At 41.0% G+C, this 26183-nt stretch overlaps 1 protein-coding gene and 1 long non-coding RNA gene across 9 annotated transcripts; one reads left to right on the top strand and one right to left on the bottom strand.

Moving 5' to 3' along the window:
- On the top strand, positions 1 to 19041 carry LOC111268397 (uncharacterized). 8 transcript variants are annotated; one of them, XR_015314178.1, is made up of 4 exons: positions 1 to 753; positions 1244 to 1356; positions 1772 to 1899; positions 2344 to 4795. XR_015314178.1 is itself a non-coding variant. In XM_086971681.1 (4 exons), exons 2-4 carry the CDS (start codon positions 1291 to 1293, stop codon positions 16351 to 16353), a joined length of 282 nt encoding a protein of 93 aa, XP_086827807.1. In that variant the 5' UTR covers positions 15 to 742; positions 1244 to 1290; the 3' UTR covers positions 16354 to 19041. The 8 variants fall into 8 exon arrangements, 5 of the variants coding, with proteins under 5 accessions (XP_086827807.1, XP_086827806.1, XP_022703113.1 ...); XR_002685189.2 differs by having other exon boundaries at positions 4 to 753; positions 2315 to 4795; XR_002685190.2 differs by having other exon boundaries at positions 5 to 753; positions 1775 to 1899; positions 2315 to 4795.
- Positions 9334 to 26092, bottom strand: LOC111268402 (uncharacterized). The gene is made up of 2 exons (XR_002685202.2): positions 22456 to 26092; positions 9334 to 13690 (listed from the first exon to the last, which is right to left on the bottom strand). It is a non-coding gene; the product is annotated as an uncharacterized LOC111268402 (long non-coding RNA).
- Positions 26093 to 26183: the final 91 nt, after the last annotated feature.

Below are 26183 nucleotides of genomic sequence, written 5' to 3'. Positions count from 1 at the left end.
TGCTACCGCTGCTGCTGATTGAACTAATTTTAAAGCTTAAAAAACAAACTTTTCGCCGAAGATCGTTTAGCTAAATGATCATCACAATCATCACGGATTATTCTTTCTTCTGCACTGAATAGGCAAATGCATCGTTTTACTCCACCTAGTATTCGGTTCGTCTGCTACTGCCGTGTGTCAATATTTACTTTTGTAGAGTACCACAATATGTTCTGGCGCCCATCTAATCAGCATGTGCTTCCACGAACGAACGGAATGGGACAATATTTGCTGATAAGGAGATGACTTCGCTTGGGCTACTGAAACTGTAATATACCGACACTAGCAACCTCTCAGATGTTAATCGGGATTATTCTTTCTTGACCAGGCACGTCACTACTACGTAGCCGTATCGTCGCTCGTAACGATGTCCACCTCACCAGCCCCGCTAGTCATCACCTATACGTTCATAACGCAGTTTCGCCATCGCTGAGTACGACGCTAGGTACAGCCAGCAAAGGCTGGCGAGGACAAAGAGAAATTCCGCGTGTTTCGATGAAGAATCAACAAAGCAGACCTACAATCCTAGAAATCGGCGCAGCAATCATCAATACAACGAATAAGAGCGCTGTTTCGAATTTTTCTTAATAGGATTTATAAACGTGTGTCATTCGCGCAGTCACTGACAGATCTCGCTTTTTATTGTTGTCAGAATCGTCTACTATGGAGCTTCCATCCCTGGACAATAGATGATGTTTTTGATGTACGTTTCCGGTAAGGCCTTACAGAAGACAAACGGGAAAAACTGTTTGTTTGCTTTTTCTAAGTAGAAAAAATATGCTTTCGAAGCTTCCTCCCAGTCTCCGACGAACATAGAACCGTAAATGTATATCGCGTAAATGAATATTTGATTTATGTCCTAGGTATAAAAATATTTGTTGTAAATTAGCTGTCTAGTTTTACCGAGCCGAGCACAGGTCTCATATTGAATCAAGCAGTGGATATCGCGACCCCTTTGACGCCCACTGGTATGGACTAGCATTCATGCATTTTCCAGTTACAATATACTCGACTAGTACAAGTAACTTGTACAATATTTTTATTACTACTATTAATTTAAACGATGTTTTAACTTTTTACACGAACTTCGCATTATATAGATATTGTCTAATCCTGATCGGTCTTATGTTCGGACTCTAAAGGTGGATATGTTAAATGACGTTTTACCCGTGGAAACACCCGTTTTGCTACTCTTTGTTTTCAGTGCTAAAAAGGCTGCGCAGGAGTCTCGCGGTAGTCGTTCTAGGCACGATGAGTACTTTACAGATGACACATGTGCGCTTATTCGACGGTTATCTTCTTTCAAAAGAAGCCCAGGTAAATTCTCGAAAAGCTCGAATAGTCGAGAGAAAGGATTTTTGGGCAGGTAACGCTATTGTCAAAACAATTTCAAATGCCAAACTGTCTTAGAGTAGTACGCACAGCCATAAGGTTCTTATCATACACGCCATACTTATCCTGGGCTTCGCTAAAAGACGAACGGAAAGTATCGATTGAAACGCTGTTTTCATGTTACACGTCTACGTACTACGATATCTTTATCATTCTGTAAATTGAAGCTGAAATATAACAAAATGACGACAACAGTAATTATGAAGAACAAAGCAAGAGCGTTTAAGAACTTTTAGCCATCAACAAACTAGGTATGCAGGAAAAAAGACCATTGATACTTACGCACCAGCCTAATAGCATAACGACACTAATCTAAATAGTCACTCCGTTTCCATATCAGCAGGCTAGAGTTTGAGAAAGGGCTTAGTCAGATGAATCTTCACATGGTGCTCTTACGATCTTCATGTACAACTAGGTCCAGCCAGTATCGAGAGGGATAAATTAGGAGAGCGTTAACGCATCCAATAGGTAACCAATACTTCATCAATATTCACGAGATACATTAGAATATTTAATTATCGAACCGATATTTAAATTTTTGAGCTTACCAATAAGACGCGCAGACAAAGGACCAAGGTACGAGATCTACGTTAAAGACCAGATTTCCTTTGCGCTGTCGTCTTCGAGCATCGGAGAGTCGCATGTTATCAAATTGTACCGAGCGGTTCTACTGTCTAGAAAAATATTTTTTTTTTAAGAACGATAAAAGAGATTTAAGAAAAATTGCGTAATGTTATACGCCGAAATAGGCCAGAGTTTCAATACAACAAGTCGTAACTTATTTATCACGATAGCCGATATCTCGTGCCGGCACCTGCCTAGCCTTTTGCCAAAAAACTGATGCCTATATTTGTATCACTTGTATTTGTTCTATCTAATCTAGCCCGTTGTGATTGTCTCTCTTACTCAAAGATCGAAGGAAACTTGCAAGAGCGGAATCTTCAGATGACTGACGAAATCCAGGGGTCGAGACTTGCTTCTACAACTGAACTCGGAAGTTGTTTGAACGACTGGAGAAAAATAGTACGATTAAAATTCGGGCAATTGAGGCATACCAAGTTAGTATCGAGGCAAATTTTCGATGCTAACTAATGTTTTCATATTTGATGGGTATAAACTGAGCTTTTATCAGTGACAACAACGTACATTTTCAGGCTACCAAGGATCTTTTCGTTTTTATTAATATTGCAAATAATAATAATATTGCCACTGGCTTTGTTGTTCTTGTTCGACAATATCTGTCTCTGTGTTTGGGATGTGTTGCGGTTGTTCTTTCGATAAGCACAGTGACCATGCGTGACACGCCGTATCGTCGACAACATTCGTGTCGGCGGTCGCGTACATACTGTCTGCCTAGCTTATATATTTTGTTCTTTTTTTTTTTGTTCGATTGAAACTTATTCATTCACTTACGTATAAAACATGATGCTATCGTGCGAAATAGATATGTAATTCGGCCGTTGGATCCTAGCTGATCTACGCAAAAACACAAACACAGCTTTGTATACGGGTTTTGGCAGCGCTGCTGTATCGATGATTATCGCGTCTTGCTATCGTTTTTTTTTGCTGTTATCGGTCTTTTTTTCTTTGACATTTACGTGCTTTTATCTCGTACATGTATACGCATCGAAGAATGCTGAGGCTGTTCTACCATCTGGGGTGGCATAGCCCTACGATCTTCAACTGTTTCTGTTTCCAGATAGCAAGAGTAGCAGTAACTATAAATAAAACTCCAAAAAAAAAGCAAACCGAAGCCGTAACGCGCGGCATGGATGAACAGTAACGTCTTCTTTAAGGTGGTCAACAGTGATCCAATTAGAATTGATACAAGAACACGGCTGCTTTGTCCACGGTGCTGTCGATGCTGCTATCGCTACCACTTAGCTGATAAAACATATCATATCGATTATTCGCCCGTCGATTTAACATAAAAATTCAGTGTACGCCAAACTGTACAGCGTAGTATTATTGACTGTGGCAGCAGCAAGTGTAGCTCAAAACGAGTGCTAAGGAAGCAAAAGAAACAATAACAAACACGCAGCAAATGGACGCCAACGGCCAAGACAATGCTATAACAACAGAGAGCTACAGGCTATCCAGCAATTACCAACACGTTTACAAACAGGATAATATAGTCGACGTAACGATCCGTTCGATCGTACGTAACGATCCCCCTGCGGGACGATCTATCAATTTATTATGATATACAGGCTTGTCCGGATCGAAAAAAGAAGTGAAAGCAGGTTGTATTTTCACTTCTCTTTTCGTCGGTTCTGATTACCATCTTACTGTCAACGTCACAGAAGGTCCAGCTATTATGGCCTGGACAAACGCGTCACAAGTCGAATGAAAACAAAACGACGTAACGGTAACGACAGCACCATCATCGTCGGCCTATTCATATCAGCGTACTTCCTGCCGATATCGCATAATTTATATGAGCGTCATCAAAACTAAACAGTCGAAGTTTTTTCCTCTGTCTGTTTTTTCCCGCTTCTAAATAGGCTCGGCTACCAACAGTGCAATCACAAGTTAGTAGGAAAAAAGACAAACGCTCGAATAACGACGCATCTGTCATAAGTATAGAGGTGAATGCAATGGCAGCTAGGAGGATTCTGACCTGTATTACATTGATTATTCCACCCGGTATATTACCCATAGTAATAGCGTTAGTGATATTATCATAAGAATAAGTTTAATGTTCCCGCATCAGTCGACCTTCGTCAATTATCTGTTCACGCCTGCCTCGCTGTTACTTATTAACTACTAGCATTATAAGTAAGAACTTAAATTAAGTTGAATTAGGTATAGGGCGGGATTTCTGTTGCGGTTTGATTTTACGGTCCCAGGAAAGGTTCCGTTTAGATAGTGATATTTATCTAATCAGCAGCATACAACCTGCATCTTCTTCCACCTCGAGCAAATTCTTCTTCTTATAGTTGATTACCCATGGTCAGAGCCCATGGAGAACGCTTTTACCTATCAGGTAAAAGTGAACGGAGCTCATACGATTCTATAATGTAAAACAGCGCACATTCAGTGGCTACAACTAAGAGACCTATCACGATGCACTTCGTTCCGTGAATTGAATGTAGTGAAAGGTTGAAATCAACTTCGCAATTCGACAACTAGCGCTGATGTAACTTTTTCAATTAGCACGATAACAAGCTATATATCACTGATGCATTTAAAAGTAAAATTACTGCTGTAATATTTCGTAATGTGTAATTATTAGCAACCCGCTAAGGAAAAAGCTATTTCACGAAATCGAATGGCAACAGGCAAGCACAAGCCATGGCCACAACAACAGACAGATTTAACAAACGACAACTAAAATAAATAAAGTTTTACCTGTTTTCTGTAATACGTAAGTTCTTTCCAACAAACTCTTGTTCAATTGCACAAGATAACGAACGGTGTTACTTATTGCTCCAGAACAAGGCAATAACTGATATCGACTGAACCAGTGTTAACCAATGTCGTCCGATGAGAGAAACAGTGATGTCCCACATTAGCCCATCAGCTCTTTCAACCTTATCGTCTTTGTGTCCATAAGTCCCCTAAGACTTGCCATTGGCCTTGGAGCGATTTTTATCCCTATGAGTTATATTGCGACGGACGGATACACACAAAATGTCCGACCGAATCGATATTGATCGGCAATCACTGCAATCTAGATAAGGACGCTAGCAAAATCGGATGTAGCAGAGACACCCCAAACGACAGCCCGCACGGGTATCTTTATAATCAATCGTTCCGTATAAGTCCTCTACCTGGATAGGGAAATTTGTATATAGCGGGACTCTTGCAAGTCAAGCAATATTGTAGGCCCATTGAACTTCTGTCTAAATTGGTTGACGCAGTGATAAGCAACTCATGTTGTTTCTGCTGTATTTTAAATCCGTAAGTATATAAACACTGTGCTTATAGCGCAAACGAAACATGAACTTAGTCAAAGTTCCGACTTTTATATATAATTATTCATGTTTGTATTATGCATATTATATAATTATGCAAGGTGGAACCTCTTTAAATTTGCTTCCTCCATAGGTAGATGCCTGAGCGAGGCTACTACAGGCGAGGACTTCTGAGCCTATTTACCTGGACACGACGCAATGAATACAGCATAACTTTTGATACATATGCCCAGTCGTCAAAACCTGTAAGAGGTGATACTAATAACGATATAATGCAAGAGTGGCTATACTCTTTGGAATGATATAAAGGTTTCACTGTAAAAAAGAAAGGAATATATCTGTTTGCTCTTTGAATGAGTGCTTAATCAACTAATGTGAATCTCTATGTTAATGGAGGATTTACTCATTTGGTTTACTCGATTTATAACAATACTGCTTAATAGGGCTATCGACAAACTTCCTTTAGCCATAAACATTTCCACCACACATTGCAGATGGTTACTTTGAACGAAAAATCCAAATTTAAACCTCGCGGGAAAAATCTAAGGTTTGAGAGTGGTTTTTAAATGATTACATTGCTGGATGAAAATACGTCACCCAACATACAATCTGATACATTACTTTTGTTTTTGCTCATTCAACCAGCTCTGGCCAATAGATTTTTCCATAGCTGGCGGCGATCGCCCATGGAAAACATTTTGAAAAATCCGTTTATGACTCGGGACTCGGTATCACAGCTAAGTAGTTCCTCAAAAACCTTTCAGGCTAGAGGACCTATACCGTAAAAGAAGCTACCATATTCCTGGAATTTGTTGCTGGCAGGCTGAATTGTGTCCACACCCAGTTTCGAATTTATACCCTAGGATTAATAGGCGTGCACCATGACATCGCGTTAAGGTCCTGCACGGGCGCTTTGACCAATCGCTCTTCCCTTCTGTACGCTTACTCACTTTCCTATGCCATCACAGCCTGCACGATCACATAACTTAGGGTCCCGATGGCTACATAGACATGCGCAGCTGAACGAAGAACAATACTGCTTATAAGTTTTCTGGCACTCGCAGCATTTAGTACTTGCTGACTGGCCAGTCGTTTACCTAATAGTCTCTGAGCTTCCCTAGCTAAAAGCAAGGATATTAGAGTTGAAATTGTGGGTATTTGAATAGATCGATTACTTTCAACGCCAGGTTGGCAGCTATCGTTCGTCAATGAAAGATTTTATTGATATATCACGCAAAGCTAACTAACTGCCGACTGAATAATATGTCTGTAAATGACGATGATATGGGCAGAATGTATTCAATATTAAGTAAACTGAGCAAAACTATAGGATCTGGCTCACGTATATCAATGTTGATTACACTGGTCGGTAGCTATGTTTCGTCGAATTTTGACTCTGTTTACTGGGTTGTCTGCCAACTACCTGTTATTTCATTGGTAAACCTATCCGGCACATCCGTTCCAGGATAATGGGAGCATGCAATAAAGCAATGACAGCAACAGTACGTGTATTTGCTATTACTCCTATGATTATGTTCGTTCTTTGCAACTATCATATCGTGAATGATCCACTCAATCTTCGAAAACAAATATCTGCCTAAAGTTGGATAGTTAAGTGAATTACCTATAAGTTAGTTCATTGCATTTGCAACTTGTAGATATACAATATTAATAGAATCCATTAAATTGGTCGACTCCCATCGTTTCCAATGGACTCCCTTAAACGAGCTACCGTTCTAAGATCTTCCAAATTCTTCATCTAACTAGTCTTGTGTGCAATTGGTAATTACGGTTGCAATTTCTTCAATTACAAGGGCAATTTTTTGTCGAGGACTATCATGCTGTCAATATCGTTCGTCTGCTAGGACACAAAAGGACCAGCATTCGCTAACAACTCGTGATAGCAGTTATTAACATTCGCTCGTAGATTCACTCGTGTCTTTTATCAGGGAGGAGCAAGCGGAGTTTAACTTTTCTTTTGGCTAAAATTATAGCTTTGCACCAACACTTCGCTTTGTAACCGACGGTAAAATAAGTTACTAGGCATGCTTAACGCACCTATTACTGATACTTACCGTAAAGGTGATAGTAATAACAGTAATCGAAACACTACGTCGAAGCACCGGCAAGTGGAACAGTGCGTGGCGTTATTCGAGTCCCATAAAAATTTTGTTTATTATTATGTTATTTAAAAAAAGCGGGAAAATCCGGGAAAAAATTTCCCGTTCGTGTTGACAGCAGTTCGTCGTCAGTGCACTCCACTTAACTCCGTTGCGGTTACTTAGTCGGTTACAGCCCAGGGAATGAGTCCGAGTAAATGAGTACTTTCATCGATGATGACTGTTGTTTTAAGCTTTCATGTCGATGTCTCAGTGCTTCATCGTTGGCATGAAGATCAAAATAATACAGGCATAAAATGACCGCGGCAGCGGCCCTAAAATCAATACCTGCTACCCAAAGGGAATACATGACAAGTTTGTGTTTTGTCTAACTGGTGAAAACAGAAGCAAGCCAAATACATTGCAGCTCGCAGCGGACCGAGAGAAACAAAGTTTACTTTAGTAGCTCTTAGAAAATAGCCTGCCCTATTAATAGTAATATTCTTCTCTATTGTTTTTATTACATTCTTGATGTTGAAAGGTCTGCTGCCCAAATGTACTAGACATCCTAATCAGTTTCAAAATACCAGTGAACTTGCATACAGACATATTGCAATTATAACCTTGTCGATGCTGATGCTGAAAATTGCACTTAAACTCTCGCGACCGACAACGACTATTTTTTGCATCTGGGTCAGTTACGATATACAGAACGGGCTTGATTACGGCAAGCCCACTTTGCTGGCAACAAACAGCTCAGGAATTAGTCTGCCAAAAGTAGCATTTAAGTTTAGATCTCATGTAGTATTACGTTGAAACGTGACTCGTTTTAAGGGCTATCCCGGGTGCTGTATCACATGGGATAGATTCTCATCTGGCTGGCCCAAACCAATACATTTAATAAAAAGGGGTAATCCAAAATTAGCATTCATTCTTCGTCGTATTTGGATGAAATGTTGTTTCATATCTTCTTTAAACTTACGTGTTCGCGATTCGTACACGCACGTACAGTCAAATGCTAACGATAAGGAAAGAAGTAAGCCTTGGCGATAATATATTTCTGCTGCTAAAACGTAATTTTTAAATGTATTTCATAATATCACGAAAACTATCATTGTTGTAAGTTACGTAGCATGACAAGGTATGATAGTATTGAACTCACCCAAATATAAGGTTAAGGTATTAGTTCTGGAGCAGCCCTATGGTGTGCATAGCAGGCTACGAGGTTAGGACAAAGTACTTTGTATAATTTAATCGAGACACGAGTGGAATAACATATACGTTCGTCTAGTCTCACGTCATAAATAGATTGACAGCGCAGAGTCTGAAGCCTACATCCGTAAACAAAAGTAGCAAAATTAAGAAGGCATATCGAACTCTCCCATTTGTTGCACCTCTCTAGAAAGATATATATATATATTTGAATAGTTATACATGATAATCTAAAAATTAATTTCTATTAAGCTGACAATATCTATAAATATCTCCCAGAGTTTGAAGTATTTGACTAAAGTTATTCCTCTATAAAAAAAAAAATGAAAGAAGGCTCCGTATCCTTAACAAGTGATAATAAATCTAAGAAAAATAGTATAAGAACTTTTATCGCAAGTCTTAATTGTCCAATTCATTGCAGGTTTGCCTGATTCTGTGCTAATCTCTTGTGGCAATAAACGCTGTGCCAAAAACAGGCCGCAGAGCCTTGATGTTTTCTGTCAAGCTTCATTACGACCTGCCATCTTTCACAGATGATGTGGAGTAAATGCAGGATAAAATTCAATTCTATGGAAATTCAAATCAAAACCGTCTCAATGTTACAAGCATTTTGCTTGTTTTCAAAAATTAATTATTATTTTCTAAAAATCAAACAGAAGATAGCAAGGAGATATAATATTGGTGGTATATCTTTATTTTCATATATTTAATCGATCTTGATTTTTTTACGTGCAATTATGTAATGTTTTGGCACAGGCTAAGTGAAATGTTTTAATTATCTTATTAGTACGAATATTTATGCAGCGATTTTTTTCTTTACGTTAACGTTTCGTTCGTTGTACTTTCATGTAACAATTGACAAACATCTGCCAATCAATGAAAGACCCTATTTAGTCTCTATCCTAATTATGGCTTCTGAGTATATATATATGGGCAAATGGTGGTATGAAGTAACTTATCACCACAAGTTCCGTCGTGATGGGGACACTAAAGCGAACGTTTGACGAGCTATGCTAGAACGACTATGACGAGAAAAATGCTAGAACAATCAACTGAGTATAAGACTTAGTATATAACGCTGGAAAGCATTATAAGCCCGAAGTAACACGATTATTTTATGATCTCCATAGTCAATTTATACCAACAAACCAAACAATAGATTAACAATACGCTGCTAAAAAAATCGAAGTAGATGAAAATGGCAAGACACGATACTTGTAATTGGCTGGGTAATGTATACGTTTTTGGTATACACCTCTCTGGTGTAGACCTGGTACGAACAAGACATATTATTTTCTAATGTTAACATTGGGCAAGTCCTTCAAATTAGGCGTCCCGATCATAGTGATGCAATAGAACATTTACAATGTAACAAAAACAGTTTTGAAAAATCTGATTTAACAAATCCAATTTTTATGTTGTCGCTAAGAAATATATTTTCTATAAACGAACGATCGATAGAAACGTCGAATTGGCTTAATTTGGCTTGCTGTGTTCGGCGGTAAAATCTTAGGGGAGGAAGTGTGTGTCAAATGGTAATACGCGGAACTATTTGTCAGTCGGACGGATAGACGGACTGGACGAATTAGAGCGACTCATTTTGCTGGTACTAGACTTAGCTTTTGAGAGCGCCTTTGCCTATTTATTTATTGGACCTATTTATTGGACTTTTAAGGACTTGCCCATTCAGATATATCTATCCCAACGGTTAATGCTAGTGTTGTATAAGATAAAATACACCATTCGTTGTTTCAACTTCAACAACGCTTTACAATATAATAATAGAATAACTGATAATTATTTATTCAATAGGAAAATGACGCATGGATTAACAACAATGCTTTTCGTAACTCTAACGAAGCTTGATCCAATGCACACCTTTCCAGGTGTACAATTAGTACATAAATATATTTGTATTATCACACACAGGGAGATATACTCCGAGGCTAATACAATGGACAAAAGAACTCATGAGGTACAATTGTATCTCGTGCTTATTCACGTGCAACGGTAAATGACCTTGTCTGTACAATGTATTGCTCATCTGATTGACTGGGGTACTGTCGCTGATGCACCCTGATGGTAACGGAGAACTGCTTGATTTGTTAACAATTGTAACCCGTCTTTTAAGACCTTTTTTTTGTCACGAACACAGACGTATCATTATTAATTCAACAGTAATACCGCATTATCTATTCGTATCAAGTCCGTCGATTAATCTAGTCCCTAAAGAATTGTAACAATTAAAGTAAATAACACAACTTTGTGGTGAAATGGGTTTTGCTAGTATACCAAACAAGTTTCAAGCAAAATCCAGCCTTAGCCAAAGCGATCATTAACCATTGTTTTGACTACCAGAGGGTTTGCATGATACGAAACACGACTATCGGCTTGTAACGATGACGCTCATTGACTGTGGCTGCTACGTGTAGCGTAATGCATCGGTTTAGTCGCCACGAGGCCATGCTCCAAACCAGATGGGACCATATGGTCCGCTAAATTCAACTCCGCTTCTTTATCTCACTATCAAACTTGACGTGTTTCGCCCGCGCAGTACCTCTGCGGAGAACCCCCAATTGTTCCCTGTCTGTTCAGCCTCTTCATCCAGTCGGAGGATAGTGGGGCTTACTACCACGAAAAGCACTACGCACCCCAAATATCAATCTACTAGTACCGCTGCCTGTCTGGGAATATCAATTGGTTGGTCTATAAAAGATCCTTGTCCATTTCGAACTTAAATCAATATATATATACCCTAGCGGAGTTATAATAGACCCTAGGAGCGATCATCTCGTCGGGGACGATCCACACTGCCAACGAACCGTCATAACTAACAGACGATAATCGGTTTGTTTGTATGAAAATGTTCAATGCGAATGGGGGGAGAAGTATATATGGCGGCTGAAAGCGAGACCAAAAGGCACTGAGGATTAAATTGGCACATTCAAAGTGGAAAAAAAGTGAGTAAAAGGCAAGCGAGAAGAAACGAGTAAGGGTTAGACAGAATGCCAAAAATCCACGGTGGCTTCTGGAGCCTATATATAAAAGATATGATAGAAATGGCAGAGGTCTGCCACTTGGGACAGTTGATGCTTAACAAAAAGGCAGAGAACGCAATACAATATGCTGGCCAGTGGTATTTGTACTGGTAGAGGGCAGCAATGGCCTCCGTAAGGGAATCCCTTAATTTCTCATAGTAAGATTAATTCGCCTCTGGCCACGCTAAAACTTAGCTAAAATAATATTAAAGAAAAATGGTCGGTTAGATCGCCGGTCGCAGCAAAGGCAGAAAGGGCCGAATGTACGGATCGGCGTTTTGGCTCGGTCTTAAATCATTCGGGAGATATTGTGAAAAGTTATACGCATATGCACCAAGCTGGATCAGGTAAAATCAACGAGGATGTGAACAGTTTGAGAAAAATGGAGTCATCCAAATATGACGGCAGCTGTCAACGGACAACCTTCAGTGAAACCATAGTGAAAAAAAAAAAGCAAATCTTTCAGTAGCTTTCCGTTGTGGAATGAAATTTATTACATCAGATTCTACATATAATGCCACGAAAAACAAATACATGATCGGGCGTTAGCAAGCGTTTGACGACATTTATATTCCAGACCTCGCCTTAAATCGTAAGTGCTCAAACACTGGTATAATAACCGACCACCGATGTTAATATCAGTGCCACGCTAACATTCAGTTTTGTTTAACCACTATTATTTTTGTTTATTTTTTCCACATCCGGTGTAATTGAGTGTAGCTTCTGGTCTGTGGATCTCCGTTTTCGTTTAAGCAGACAGGACCGGTCTATACAACTGTGTTTACGGCTACTACATAATAAAAACAGATTTGATTTCTTCCCTTCTTAACTCTTTTTTTTTTATAAGTATTACAACTCGGGAAACCTACAATCGTTTTGCCCCTCGTATCGTGTTGTTCTGCTCTCGTACCTCGTAGTTTATTTTGACATCAATAGTTACGTTATTTGAGCATTGTTTCCATTTGCGTCGACTTTTCTCTGTATAACGTTTGTAATTTTTAAGCAATCTCATCATCAGAGGCGGGGTTAGCAGCAAATATTACGCTAACAACTCAGGTAACGGCTGAATCAAAGAGCAGCGGCGATTTCTCCATCTTTAACTAAACGCAATAAAGGAAGATACCCTCCTACAGGAAGCGCAAAAGCTTCAATCGATGACTTAATAACTATACATTATATTACCCTAATAAGCGTTTCTCTATCGTAGAGAGGATCGGCCACCATCGTCTTCGTCGCAACAAGCGCTCTTATCGTTGCTATTGTTGTAGTACTATAGCTATTGTTGGCAAAAAAGGCACCCCAAAAGAAAGCGAAAACTACCCCAGCGCGACATGCGCAATGATTGAGTGCCTAATGTTATAAATGTTCTTTGTCGACGCCGTCGATGAATCCTTTAAACTAATTGAGGAAACCATATGCAAATCAATGTCGTCTGTCGCGTTACTGTGGAGAGCCGTCTATCAGATACACGTTGCTACCTATAACAGTGATCGTTTGTAGAGGCCGTAACGGCTAGTAATAACATTAGAGAATTACACATTGATCTATGTTGTTAGTGCGTGAGCCTATACAATTCATTCTGTGTTTTATGATTTTATTATTATATATTCGGCCACCATCACACTGGCGACAGACTGCACCACGAAACGTCCTTAACGCGCGAAGCTTTTTAATTAGCGGCCGAGCACGATACAAACCTAGGCGTCAACGATATCTACGACACATCTACTTTACTGTATAGCCTAGCTGGCTAGATCATCAATGCTATATTTATGAGCTAGCGGCTCACTCAGCTTCGCTTTTGTCCTCTTTTGCCATCTACAAAGCATCAAAACATTCCCCGTCCTGCTACGCCATATTGAAGCTCTCCCTGGCCATTGTTGTACGCCATAATGGGGCAAAGCCGTGCGGATGCGCCGTCTATTGTCGCCGCTCGTCCGCTGCTGCCTTGACTGTCTCTGCGTACCGTTAAATGTATACGGCGTGCGTAGTTCTGATAATAAGCACAGAGCAAAAAATCTTAATTTTCAGCGAGGCATTTCACATCAGTCGTATATACGTATATATATTTATAAGGGGCAAACGGGCGGTCGATGCGGCAACGGAAAATACAGGTAAACAAGAATATGCCGTTACGAAACACCGTGATAATGACAACAATAATAGAAGCGAGCGAGTGGTGAACTTTGATGGAAGGATTGGCCGTTGGAAGCGACAGAAAGAGTCTGGTTCATTTAAAAAGGTCAGGCTTTGGCGATATTTACTTAGAAAAAAAAAAGAGAACTCCTCTTGAAACACCGAAAAAGTGAAGAAGCAATCGCTATTTAATTGGAAACTGTGAGACGCAATCTTTCGTTCACAGAAACATTGCCATCAAACAGTCGCACGGATAGTTGGTTCTGTTCTGAAGCTATTTACATCTTTTGTATTGAGGGGATAAATCTTCTATGAAATGACAGGTTTATTGGTACCGTTGACTTTCTCTGACCTATTCATATATATTCTTGTTTCTTTTAACGGTCAGATCTTTAACAGTATGTACAACTTCGATTTGAAAGCATCAAACCACTTTGCGTACATTGGCATCATTTACCGCCTGTGGATAAATCTAGCTCTGCGAAGTGAAGCCACACATAGCAGCATCCAAAACTAACCTTAGGGCGGACAGATTTTTCACGCCTATTGTTTGAAGTAACTAACAGACGTCTTGAATGTATGTTTGCGATGAATCGTAATGTTCTATCGTAAGTTACCAGTGACAAGACGAGACCCGGCCTTCCACATCCTATCAGGTGACGTTAATGCCACACGACCAGTGGGTCAAATAAGTTTGGCTATTTTGTACTTAGCTTCTGTCGTTGTTGGTTTTTTTGAGTTTATACACTCTTGTAGTTTCAACATTTATGTATAAATGTAAAAATCCCTTAACAACGACGCTCAGAGGCATGCAGGCACAAGACATACACACAAAGACGCACACACATACGAACACCAGCGCTTACTTTCCGCTGATTAACTTTCCTAAGCGACATCGATGATGGCCGTTATGAAAAACAGCAATCAAAATAAACGTATAAAGGTCAGATAGTATTAAATAACAGTTACCATCGTTAATGTAACTCTTGCTAATAGTAACAAAAAAATTCCTTCTGTGAGAGCAATGCTTGCGCTAACAATAAATATAATTCAGTTTCTATCCCTAAACGACAGCGACCGTAGAACGAAAGTGTTACCCAAAGGCAGAAACGGGACGAAAAACTATTCTGCCCGATTTAGGCCGAAATCGATAAGCGCAGCTAATTCTTTAGGTCTTCCTTATTAACGACGGTGAAGCATTTGTTTGTTTATCGGTCTACCTGTGCATACGCGTAAGGCACCGCTTAGGCAAGGATCTGTTGTTGTTGCCGCCACGTTAGCACGGCGCAGGTGCTCATCGAAGCAGCTGATCGTCGCTTATGAATCGCTGCTGTCCCGATTCTGCCACAGCCTGCGTCGCAGAATTGTCGACAACGGTGGCGGCCAACGATCGCGCCTCTCTAACGTCCTTGAGGCTAAACGCCCGCAGGGCATGGTGCCACGCGATTTCCGTTGTTTCCTTATTAACGTCTTGCTCAGCCGTGCGAGTTTAGCGCAACTATACTATAAAAAAAAAGTCGAATGGAGTCACACGGGGCAATGGCTATAGAATATTGATGTCTGGGATTGACGGCGCCCGAGCAACGTAAGAGCTTTAGAATAATGGCAACAGCGGCATCAGGAACGGTATAAATAGAAGCTTTTGAAGCAACGATTTATCGCACTATGTTTTCGTATACTATTTATTATGTCAGCGTTGTTATTGCGTATAATTGTCTGCATCTGTATAAATCTATACACGTGTACACACCGCGAAACAATACTCACGCTTGTGATGTGTATCAATTTCTGTCTGTTACAACTATTGGAAACGGATAGTGCGAGTCACTTAGTTAGCGGTCAAGCGATGAATCCGGCTAATTATTTTTTTGAACGAACGACAACGTTGACACAAGACTGGTCTGATCGGGTAGGGAAAATTGCAGAAGAGGAAATCGATCGCTTGCAACAAACAACAAATAGCATTATGTATACATTGTTGAATCTTGCTGACTTCGCAGCATTGCTGCTACTTGTTAGATAAGGACAAAGTGCTCTCGTAGAACTAGCTTGAAACAAGCCAACGACTCTTCTGTAAAAAATCCAACATCGACAACAAATAATCTTACTCACGCACACGAAACGACTCTGGCCGTTAGCTATCGTTGGATAGACGCGTTACAAGTAGGAGATCAGGGTGACTTTGTTCCTGCTCTGAAATTGCCTTTTGTATTCAGATACTGGGTCGTATAACCAGATACGCGCAGAATAAAGAACGCTGCCAATGAATCGAGTATGAGCGATGCGAACCTAACGTGGCGCAGGTATTCGAATGCACGCAAACTATGAGATCAGGAAGAAAAAATTAATTTAACAAGTATTACATTTTTTATTGTCTACCAAACGCTAGACGTCGTTCTGCTGAACATAAAAGTGACCAAACAAGTTTCCCGTTTACGATTTCGTTCCAGGTGCGTGCGTCCGTGCGTGCCCGCTGTCAGTACAAGCAGGCGCTTACATTCGATATTAACGTGTCACTGACGTCCGAACAGCCTCGCTAACCAATTCCAATATCTATGCTAATGGCTCTTGTCACACTGAGGATGCACCATGCGTGTACCGATGAAGTTGCAAATCAGTCTGAATTATAGTTGGATGTTAAGTGTTTTTTTTTCTATTTTATATATATATATGCCAAGTTTCAAAACCTTTGGTACATTTTCGCTTTCCCTACGAGTAAATATCTGTGGATCCGTAAATAGATGCAGTTGTGTTGAAGTTGAAGATCTAGAAAACCGTCATCGCCGGCAAGGCTTGCTGTGGCGTTTCTTTACGACTCTACACAGCCCAGCGACGCCAGCGATTGACTATTCGAAATAGATTTTTTTCCTAGAGACTCACGAAACGAACGCGCTCAGATGATCAAAGATAAAAATGAGCTATTTTGAAAATGGGACGCGTCTACTGAGTCGTACCGATACGAGCACCTACGTGGCTATGTAGCTACGAAATATCGATAGCTCACATAAATTAGGTTAGGTTCTGCAAATATCTTTTCACTTGTGGAAATAAGTTAATTTATATGCAGGGTCTTCACTCCGTTATTAATGCACTTACGGTTCATATTGTCTTGCGTGCGAGGTGTTGCTTCGAAGCAAAGAAGAACACAATGACGGCCAGGTCGAGGCTACAAGCTTGTAGAATCCAAACATGCCATTTTTTCTAATAGAATAATTTTGCTGACTGAAGTGACCCTCCTCATTAGTAAGAAATCTAGCTACAATAAACTCATTCCAAAGATCGTAGTTAGTATTGTGACTATGTATGTACATATTATTGGCCATTGAAACAAGCGATCCCTCACAATTATTTGAGAGAAACTATTTTTCTCGAACGCAGGTCCAGTACGACGTGGGGTTAGCTTCTTACTCCGACGTAGTAATTTTGTTGACACATGTCCGACTGTCTTTTTTTTCTACCGGTTTGTACGATTCTTTCGTTAGATTGCGATAATAGATCGATAAGGCCTCGCAGTAGACGGCCAACTTGCCAAGAGCTTTTGCCACAGCCATCTGTTGATTTTCACAATGGTTTCTAGCGAAGTTATACAGTCTCCAAGTACGTATGCTTTTTAACATAAAAGTTGCATCTACAGTGTTTCTGTCCATCTTCGCTTCTCGACTTGGCTAACGCATGGCAACGAGAGTACTTAGAATGGCTCACTCATCTAGTTAGTAATGTTCATACTTGAAAAAACAGGCATGTATGTTTATATCGGACGTACAGAGCAAAGCGTTATTGATGAATGAAGTACTCAAACTGCATGGAGAAATAGCGCATTCTATATCTCGGAGCTGGCTACGACGGGCCTAAGAACAATTACGTTAACCTGTTCTCGATTACGTAACTCGACCACACACAGTTCAACATACACGTCGGACTGCACAAAGTGGACTGATGCCTCACGATCAGCCCAGACGAGAGATAAATTTTAAAGGCCAGTCGCCCATAATGATGATGATAGTAAAAGGCCCTTGGTGAAAATTGTTCGGTCAGGGAGTCGCTAATCAAAAATTACTACTTTTATCAGAGTCAGTACGCCAACAGTGAGCACCGGTCGTTACTTCCGTGCTGACAGATATTCTTATTCCAGCCGTCTAACAATACTAATAGTAAGAGCATTATAGTCTAGTCACGTCATGGAACGGCTAACGAGATTACTGAACAAGAATATATGCTATTGAAAAACAAAAAGTGGGTTCGGTGATAACTCAGCAAAGAATTGAATACGTTACGAAGCTAAACGAATATTCAACAGCGAAGCTGTGGTTCACAGCTAGTAAATAGGAGTTGGCAGGAGAAGTTAAGGGACAGCAGAAGCTAAAGAATAGGAGCGGTTCAAGGCTAACAGGCCCAAACTAGAGCACGCACATGATATCAACACCGCTCCAAGTATTACATCTAAAATGGTTTCATGCTCATGTATTTTTGTTGCGAACGATGATTTCAAAACAGCTTCTTTGGTACCATGGCAAAGAAAGTACTTGGTAAAGATAATCCACCGTCACGGGTCGATCATTCGGGTTATCTATAGTAAGCAGACAGATGAACGAATGGGACTATTTTTAGGTGCTGGTTTTTTCCTCCAGTCTAGACAGTGGTGTAGAGATACTGAGCGAAAATCTTCTGCAGATTATGGCGATCAATCGAATTTAGATACGGTGGCCGGTAATTCGAACGCAGTAACTTCAGAGCTGGAGTTAATACACAATAGAAGTGGTGGGCACTAGACGTAAACGGGCTGAAAACAGCCAACTTCTCAGTTGAAATGCTTCTATTAGTGATAGTGAACGATTTGTTATGAATATTCAGCTTCTGCTGTTGCTGTTGTTACTGGCGGGAGTTACTGAATCCGAACGGAATGAAGCTACATCGGTAACAGCCGAATGTGGATTGGATCGGTGTTATTTCCCCTATTCATGGGCTGTGAATAGGACAAAAGAACGGCATGCCAACTAATTCATTGCTTAAAATACCAGTACAGTATCAGCGCTTACAAAGCACGACGCATACGACCTGACCTTACTATAATAGGTTCCGTTCTACAAGCAATGACTCTCCGTCTCGCTTCCTCTCACTGACCAGACAACTGGTAAATGACGAAAAAGCTAGCCTACAGAGAGGATACTGCCGCTTAAACTAGGAAACTGAGTGGGGACATTTAATGGCCCCTCATGTTACCAACAAATGTACAATATATCTTCATTTTATTGCTTGTTCGTGTGCGTAAGCGTCTGCGTGTAGGGTGTGCAGAATTCGAGTGTTTTACGGCGCAGGATAAGTCAATACGATCCAATATTCAGTCCAGCAACTATCACTATTAGAATGATTTTGTTCCATACATACGCCATAGTCCTGTCAAGCAGTTGTTAGCTGATTAAGCGCGTATTTTAATCTTGATCCTACGATAATGGAATCTTATACTTGGACTTCCAAGCGTCACATGAAATAGCGCTCATCATTTCGTTGCCCTAATTTTCCCATTGTCAATCCACGTTAATTTTCCGTCGAAAGTGAACCACTCCATTTATATGAGACGTTACAAACCTACAATATATACATTCATACAAGAGTTACGATTAGGCGAAGTGTGTCTACGAGGAAAAATTGCAACGAAGGAGCCCACTGTGGCCGCGTCGATTGCAGCTTGAGACTTCGCACCTCATCTTCGCTCGAGGACCACCTAGGCATTTGGCGGATAGCGTTTGACAAACTCAGCTGAATAAAGACAAACAAAGACTTATATATTTATAGTCGATCTTTCCTGTACTCGGTTAGTTATGGACGAGCGCACAACTAGCGCAAGTTAGCGTCGGGCGTCAGCCCGCGATGTCCGTACCGTACGAAATACACAATGCAGAATGGAACTATTCCTAGTTTCTTGATGGCCCGCGGTAACCTTGCCGCCTTCGTACGTACTGACATCACGCCGACGCGGTTTCGTACCCTTCCAGATCATTTAATAATCGCTCGCTTTCGAGACATCAGTAGCAGCACAAAAAACAAGTGGGGAGAAACTTTATATAATATAAGAGTGAGCAGAAGTAAATATATTAATAGACCATTACCGCCAAACAAATGCAGTATGAATCTCATCGATAGTTGAAATTCTGTAACAGATCTGTGAGAATCATAACATAGGCTACTAAATCTCTCATAAGAAAAAATTGTACACGAATCATAGATCTACTTGTGTGATTCTACATTACATTGAAACCTAACGAATCTCATGACCACCGTCAATCTGGCAAAGCTTATTTCTGCTGTTACAACGGCAACTCATATTATCTTTTTCCGGTTGGTTATTCTGTCAGTATTGCAGATTTCAACTAAGTCAACAACATTGATTCCGAGGACCTCTAGCCTTATCACCTATTAGCCTAGTATTACGATCTCTCTTGGATTATACAACAAGGCTTGATAACGAGTTTCAGTATGGCACTAGCAGGAACAAAGAGGTCAGTGGTCGCCAGAATTAGTCTAGAGGCAGCTATAAAAACAAAGACAGCATAGACAGCTGCAAACACCATTAAACGGCCGAACAGTCCAACAATCAAAGACCCAACCCCGGAAACCCAACTTTCACCTCGGTAAACGGTAAAGGCCCACATCTATCTCGATTTAGTTCAAGCTACGTGTAATCATAGCAACAAATGCAGTCATATTTCGCGTGTTTGTCTGATGTTCTGAGTTCAGCGGTGTTATTAAGATTGTGCTATCTGATATTCGTTTCGACTTCATACTTGCGTTCGGCAGTATTCAGTGGACAACGGAAGTACCGCTGTGTTCGGATGTCCGGCTCACTTTCCGATTTTAGCGGCTTATGACGTAGTCCACGATTGGTCACGTGCATTTGTGGCCAATGTTATTTAACTCGGTTCTGCTTAGAGCTGAAAAAAGAATTGACCCGGTCTGCGCGCTCTTTATCTACTACATGCGTTTATATGTGCATACTATATATAGACATTTGTATCGAAATAGAAATTGGCGAAAAGGGACGACCTCGTAAAGGTGCCATTTTCCATCTGTTAATCATTTCCGACTGTCCAACCGTTGTATGTAATGGCGTCTGCTCAAGCCATCAATGAGTGATCCGACGTCATCGGGAAATGAGCGAAAAGCAGCCCCCAAAAGCATCACTGTCCAAAGAAACATCTGGCTTCTCTTTGCAACTATCTCTAGAGCGTTTATAGTCTGCTTTTGTGAGACTGTTCGGCATGAAACAATCTGCACTATATGCTTTGCAAGAATCCACCGTCATTCAAAGCGTATATATTATTTTCAAAGGACAACTAGAGGTAAAGGAAAAACGCGCACAACGTAAATTCCCATAACAGTACACTAACATTGATCAGCTAAATATGAAGCTGGTATAAATGGAGTCTAAGTTCGTTCGACGAGCCAAGCTAGTTCAGGTACTCAAGCATGCCAAGATGAACTAGTTTCGGCTCCTTCCAGCTAAAATAAACCTTTGATGCTAGCGAAAAGGCAGTGCCGCGCAATGATTTCAAGCCTAAAGCAAGTGCATCTAGATGAGCCTACTTTGAATGGAGTGGACTCGCATGCTCGCAGATTGTTTGGCCAAATGCGTCGAGCCTGTAACAATAATGTGCGACGTACTTTTTCGCCTTATTACTAGCGTTATGAACTGTCCCTTGCGTATGTCTAGTTCGTCCGCGTGCGATAGCGTTCAAGATTACGGGACGCAGGAATATTTATCATAACAACCATGGCGTCAATGCGAAGCAATCAGAATAAAATTAATGCATTGAAATTTGGTACTCATGGTAACAGATAATATGTAGCCTAGACAGCACATCATTATTACGGATACTATACACAGAATACAATACCCGAAAGAAATAGGACACATGCGAACTTGCTGCAGAGTGTCGTTGGCTCCGCGAGACTCACGGCGATCATCGATATATTGCTTCACACATTTGCACACAATAATGAGCCAGAAAGGAACAAAAACGGGAGCACCAAACTGATGGCAGAAGAATTCTGTCCACTATCCAAAGTGTACTGAATTGGAATTCAGCGACAAGTCGTCTGAGGTGAGCTGAAAAGAGGGCAGTCGCTAGGGTTGTGTAATAGCAATGTGAGGGTAAGCGTCTCAAGCGATTAAGGGTTACATCCACCTGCATATATGTTCAACGAGAAACGAGGTAGAGCGTTTATTCGGTACTGGTTCACACAGAGCAACGCATAGACGCATATGTGAGTCTACCTAGGTGAAATTCCCTGATGGATGCCCACGCAAACGGAAGGTGGTATAATCGCACATAACCACACAAGTTTTCTCCGATACGGAACGAAGAGTTCCTCCTGAACCTTGCCTGATATAATCATACCTTATTACATCGATCTTATGAGGGGAAGTGCGGGTAGAACATAAACAAAGTTGCTGCTTTACCTGGATCACTTGCCAAATTCGGTTTTCATAAAAGCGAAACAGATTTTTCCATTGGGCTACATTTCTCTTCATTTATTCCGGTCAAATCATTTTTCAGAAAGAAAAACCTCCATAAACTGGGCTTTCATTAAAGTCTTACAAGCAGTGAATTTATCTACACGTACCTGTTTCTTTTTTCACGTGGTACCCTCTAGTTGAAGCGCAACTGTCTATCGTCGAATTCACTCCGGCTAGAGTATACCTACATTACCGCTTAGCACACATGGTCGCATAGAAATACTTTTCACTTAGTACATCTATTCTAGCATAAATGGAGACCGCAATACATCTACATCGGTAGCCGCAGTGGCGCTAGTGGTACGCATTTATGATTACATCACTACATCTTTGTGGCAGAAGGAAGAATAGACAGCTTATTATTGCCGCTGGCCAACGACTGATGTTGCTGATTTTTGCTGCTGCAACAACAGCCGCATCGTGCAATGGCGCTCCTAATGGTCGCGATAATGATACTAGGCCGCCCCAGTTCCGCCGGTAGAAGACGCGCGGCCAGCGTCCATCCGTTCGTCGACGGAACGAACCAGCAAATGAACTGCTAAAGCTTACAACTGCTACGGAGCAATAGCAGCACAGAATTGTCGTAGTTTTTTATGTATATATAATACTGTCCGTAATAGTTGTAACCAGTAAAGTATTCAGGCTGGGAGCGCTGTCGAACCTGCCAGTAGCAATTATCGACAAAGCGTCAGGCACACAAACAGGAGGGGAACTAAGTTACGGACAAAGCAACATCGGCTGTCACATCGAAGCTGTCGAGGTCAACCATCGAATCATCGCGAGTCTACCCGCAACTGTTACTTTTGTCTCTCCTCGTGTATCCGGCCGGCTGGTAACACCTTTTCGTAAAATTGAACAGTATCATTATGCATGGCAAGAACGAAGCACCGGATGGTCGACAGCCGTCGAACTGTAACTAGATAGAAATACGCATAAAACGAAGGTTGACCTACGCTACATTAAGCGATACTGTTGCAATTGTAAGAACATGACGAGTCGCCAGCATCATCGGTCGGTGAAAAGAACATAGAACATTGGCAAAAGCAGCTGCGTGCTCTACAAACGCAGTTTAATTACGTGTAATTTACTTTGTTTTGACTAGGTAATATTTTTCAATAGTTATGACTTTTATTAGTAGAATCGAGCATCATTTTGTACGGCCATTGTTCGAGCATTCAATATATTCAGTATACTGCTGATGCTTGTGCATGCAATTTACTATACGCACGGGATTCATTAAAGAGAGGTTGTTCATCACACATGTGGAGAGAAACCTTGTTAGAATTTAAGAGGGGCAATCATTTATCACTAACTTTGCGAGATCAGTTATGCATATACGAAAATTTGGCTACGCTGCCAATAATACTGCGTAGTAGTAGGAAACAGGACAAACATAGTATTTATCTATGTTCGTCTTGTTTCCGAAAAGACAATGTATAATATATGGATTAATTTGAAGAGCTGCATAACTGTCCCATCGCGCGTTTTCTCGATATTTAAACTTGGGTCATACCGGTCCATTCTTAGTCTTGTTTAAAAAAATCGGCTTATTACGCATGGCGCTACACAAAAGGTGTCAACGTACACAGCCAACGGCTCCTTGCTGAAGGCACGAACTGCGTGATAATGGTAGTAGTCGTTTTACCTTGATCCCAATGGACGAATTATGCCCAAAATAGTTGAATCATTAGAGACCAGATATGTGGGTTCAATAGTAAAAAGAATAAAACATGGACAAATCGAATGAAATTTTCCACGATCGGCATCGATAATGCCATTCAACGGAATCCTTACATTCTCAGTAGAAGACAGAGTACAAATGAACGGCCCGCGTGGACAGGTGTCATCCGCCAGTATCGCATGCAATCAACCCGATTATATCGGTGACGGCGTGGTCTGGGTGGCTAGCGTGTTGCCGCCCGACCACGACTCAATATCAGAAAGCTGCATGGAACCTAAGGTTGTCGGAAAAAGGTGGACAAAGCTGAAGACTGCACGGAAGATACACCACACTGTTACGCATGTGATGTCGGGCACCACAGAGCTACTTCTATGCGGTGCCCGAAGTATTTAAGAACAACTGAAGATGCACAGACCAAGTGCATGCCTTTTTAATCCGTAGCAGCTGAACATGCAAATACCGGAGAAAACGCGTCAACATGACTGATAGAAAAAGGAAAATAGAGATGCTGACGATATGCCTTGTGGGACAGCGCGAAGATTGAAGATAGATCCTTGCGCGTTAAGTCTTTAATTGCGTGTTAAGCGGGTTAATGCGTGGTAAGCATTGAAAATGCGATTTTGACCCAGGAATTTATAATGCGGCAGCATTATTATTATTATTATCTTCAAAAATGGTTGCACTAGACGGATCTAATTGTTGTTAATGATGGCAAGACAGCCACTTTCGTGCGCAGAAATCAGCAATCTTCTATCGATCTAACGACTTCGGGACACGACGTTCTTCCCAATGTTGACGAACTGCGAGTAGCAAAAAGCCTGAGTAGAAGCGATAACGGGTACCCGGTTTTTAAGGCCCGCGGTGACGAGCAGGCGACAAACCAAGTTACCCCGCCTACAATGACCCTAAAAGCTGAAATCGACAGGCTTGTTACCAAACAGTGACCAGTGAAGTACCCGATAAGTAAGAAATTAGAGAATGAATAGTGGGTTCTGCGAAAACTTTATTTCTGACCAAGGTCAACAGGTTCACACCCGGCCAGACACAGCTGCTGGCAGCCAGCTTATTATTGGTGGGATGTAGGAATTGCGGCAGCATGCAGAGAATCGATCTAGTTCCACATATTTTACAGGAGGAGACACTAAGTTGTAAACAAGAAAGCACTTGCCGGAATCAAGCAAAGAACTTGAGTTTTCTTACAGCAGTTTTCTCGAAGCAGTGAATAGAGGAAGTTGAAATAGACAATTTTGGGCTACTCTTCAAATCGTCACGAATGAATTAAGCAAAAAATCCCCTTGTTTACCTGCCAATCAGGTTGAAAACATGTTCAATCATCTCCTTTTAGGACAGCCATTCAGATTGTCGGGGAATACGCCCTGAAATCACTGCGGAGGAAATTTAAAACGCAAAGCAACAACTAACAATATATAAAGCACCAGACCCTGGCGAAGCCTTTACTGAAGTAGGAAGTGTCAAAAGACGACCAAAAATGTCTAGAAAACTGGCGTACTACCTCCTCAGAGAAAGACAGTTTTCTAAGATCCGGAAGGATCCACCAATGGTGTTGATTCTCAGACCGAAAAACAAAACCATCCCATCAGCATACCTCTTGATTTGTCTGCTGAACAACGGTGAAAATCATATAAAATATGATCATTGCCGCACAGGAGGAAGAAATTGAGACACCATACAACTTCCATTGCGGGATTCAAAGAGTTAAATCTGCCATCAGAGCAATTTAGTAAGACGCACCACGAATACGCAGAAAAGGATCTTAGGAGGAGAAATTTCGTCCCAATATACTCTCAAGTGCCTCTTTATACAGCCAATTGGCAGGTAATAGTAACGGCGTTAAAAAGAAAGTAGAGTATCTCCTTGCCTGAAACGAATCATCACGTCTTATTTAGATATCAGGAGTTGGACATCGGTGAAAGAAGTCCCTTAAGGATCACTACTTCGTTCAACGTTGTAAAATTTAACATTCGATAACGTATTAGCATGCGTGGTATACGCGGCCGGCCCGGTGGTGCTTGTGACGACTGGAGGGCAAGACAAACGTCGCCTTGCACACGATCAATGTTTGGATGAAGAAGCATCCCTTCGGGATGCGCTGAAGCAACATGAGGCCATCTCCTGGGTGAGTAAGAAAAGAGT

The sequence above is a fragment of the Varroa jacobsoni genome, unplaced genomic scaffold (assembly GCF_002532875.2).
Source record: "Varroa jacobsoni isolate VJ856 unplaced genomic scaffold, vjacob_1.0 scaffold_1280, whole genome shotgun sequence".
NCBI lineage: Eukaryota > Metazoa > Arthropoda > Arachnida > Mesostigmata > Varroidae > Varroa > Varroa jacobsoni.
This window is presented reverse-complemented; position numbering and strand designations above follow the sequence as displayed.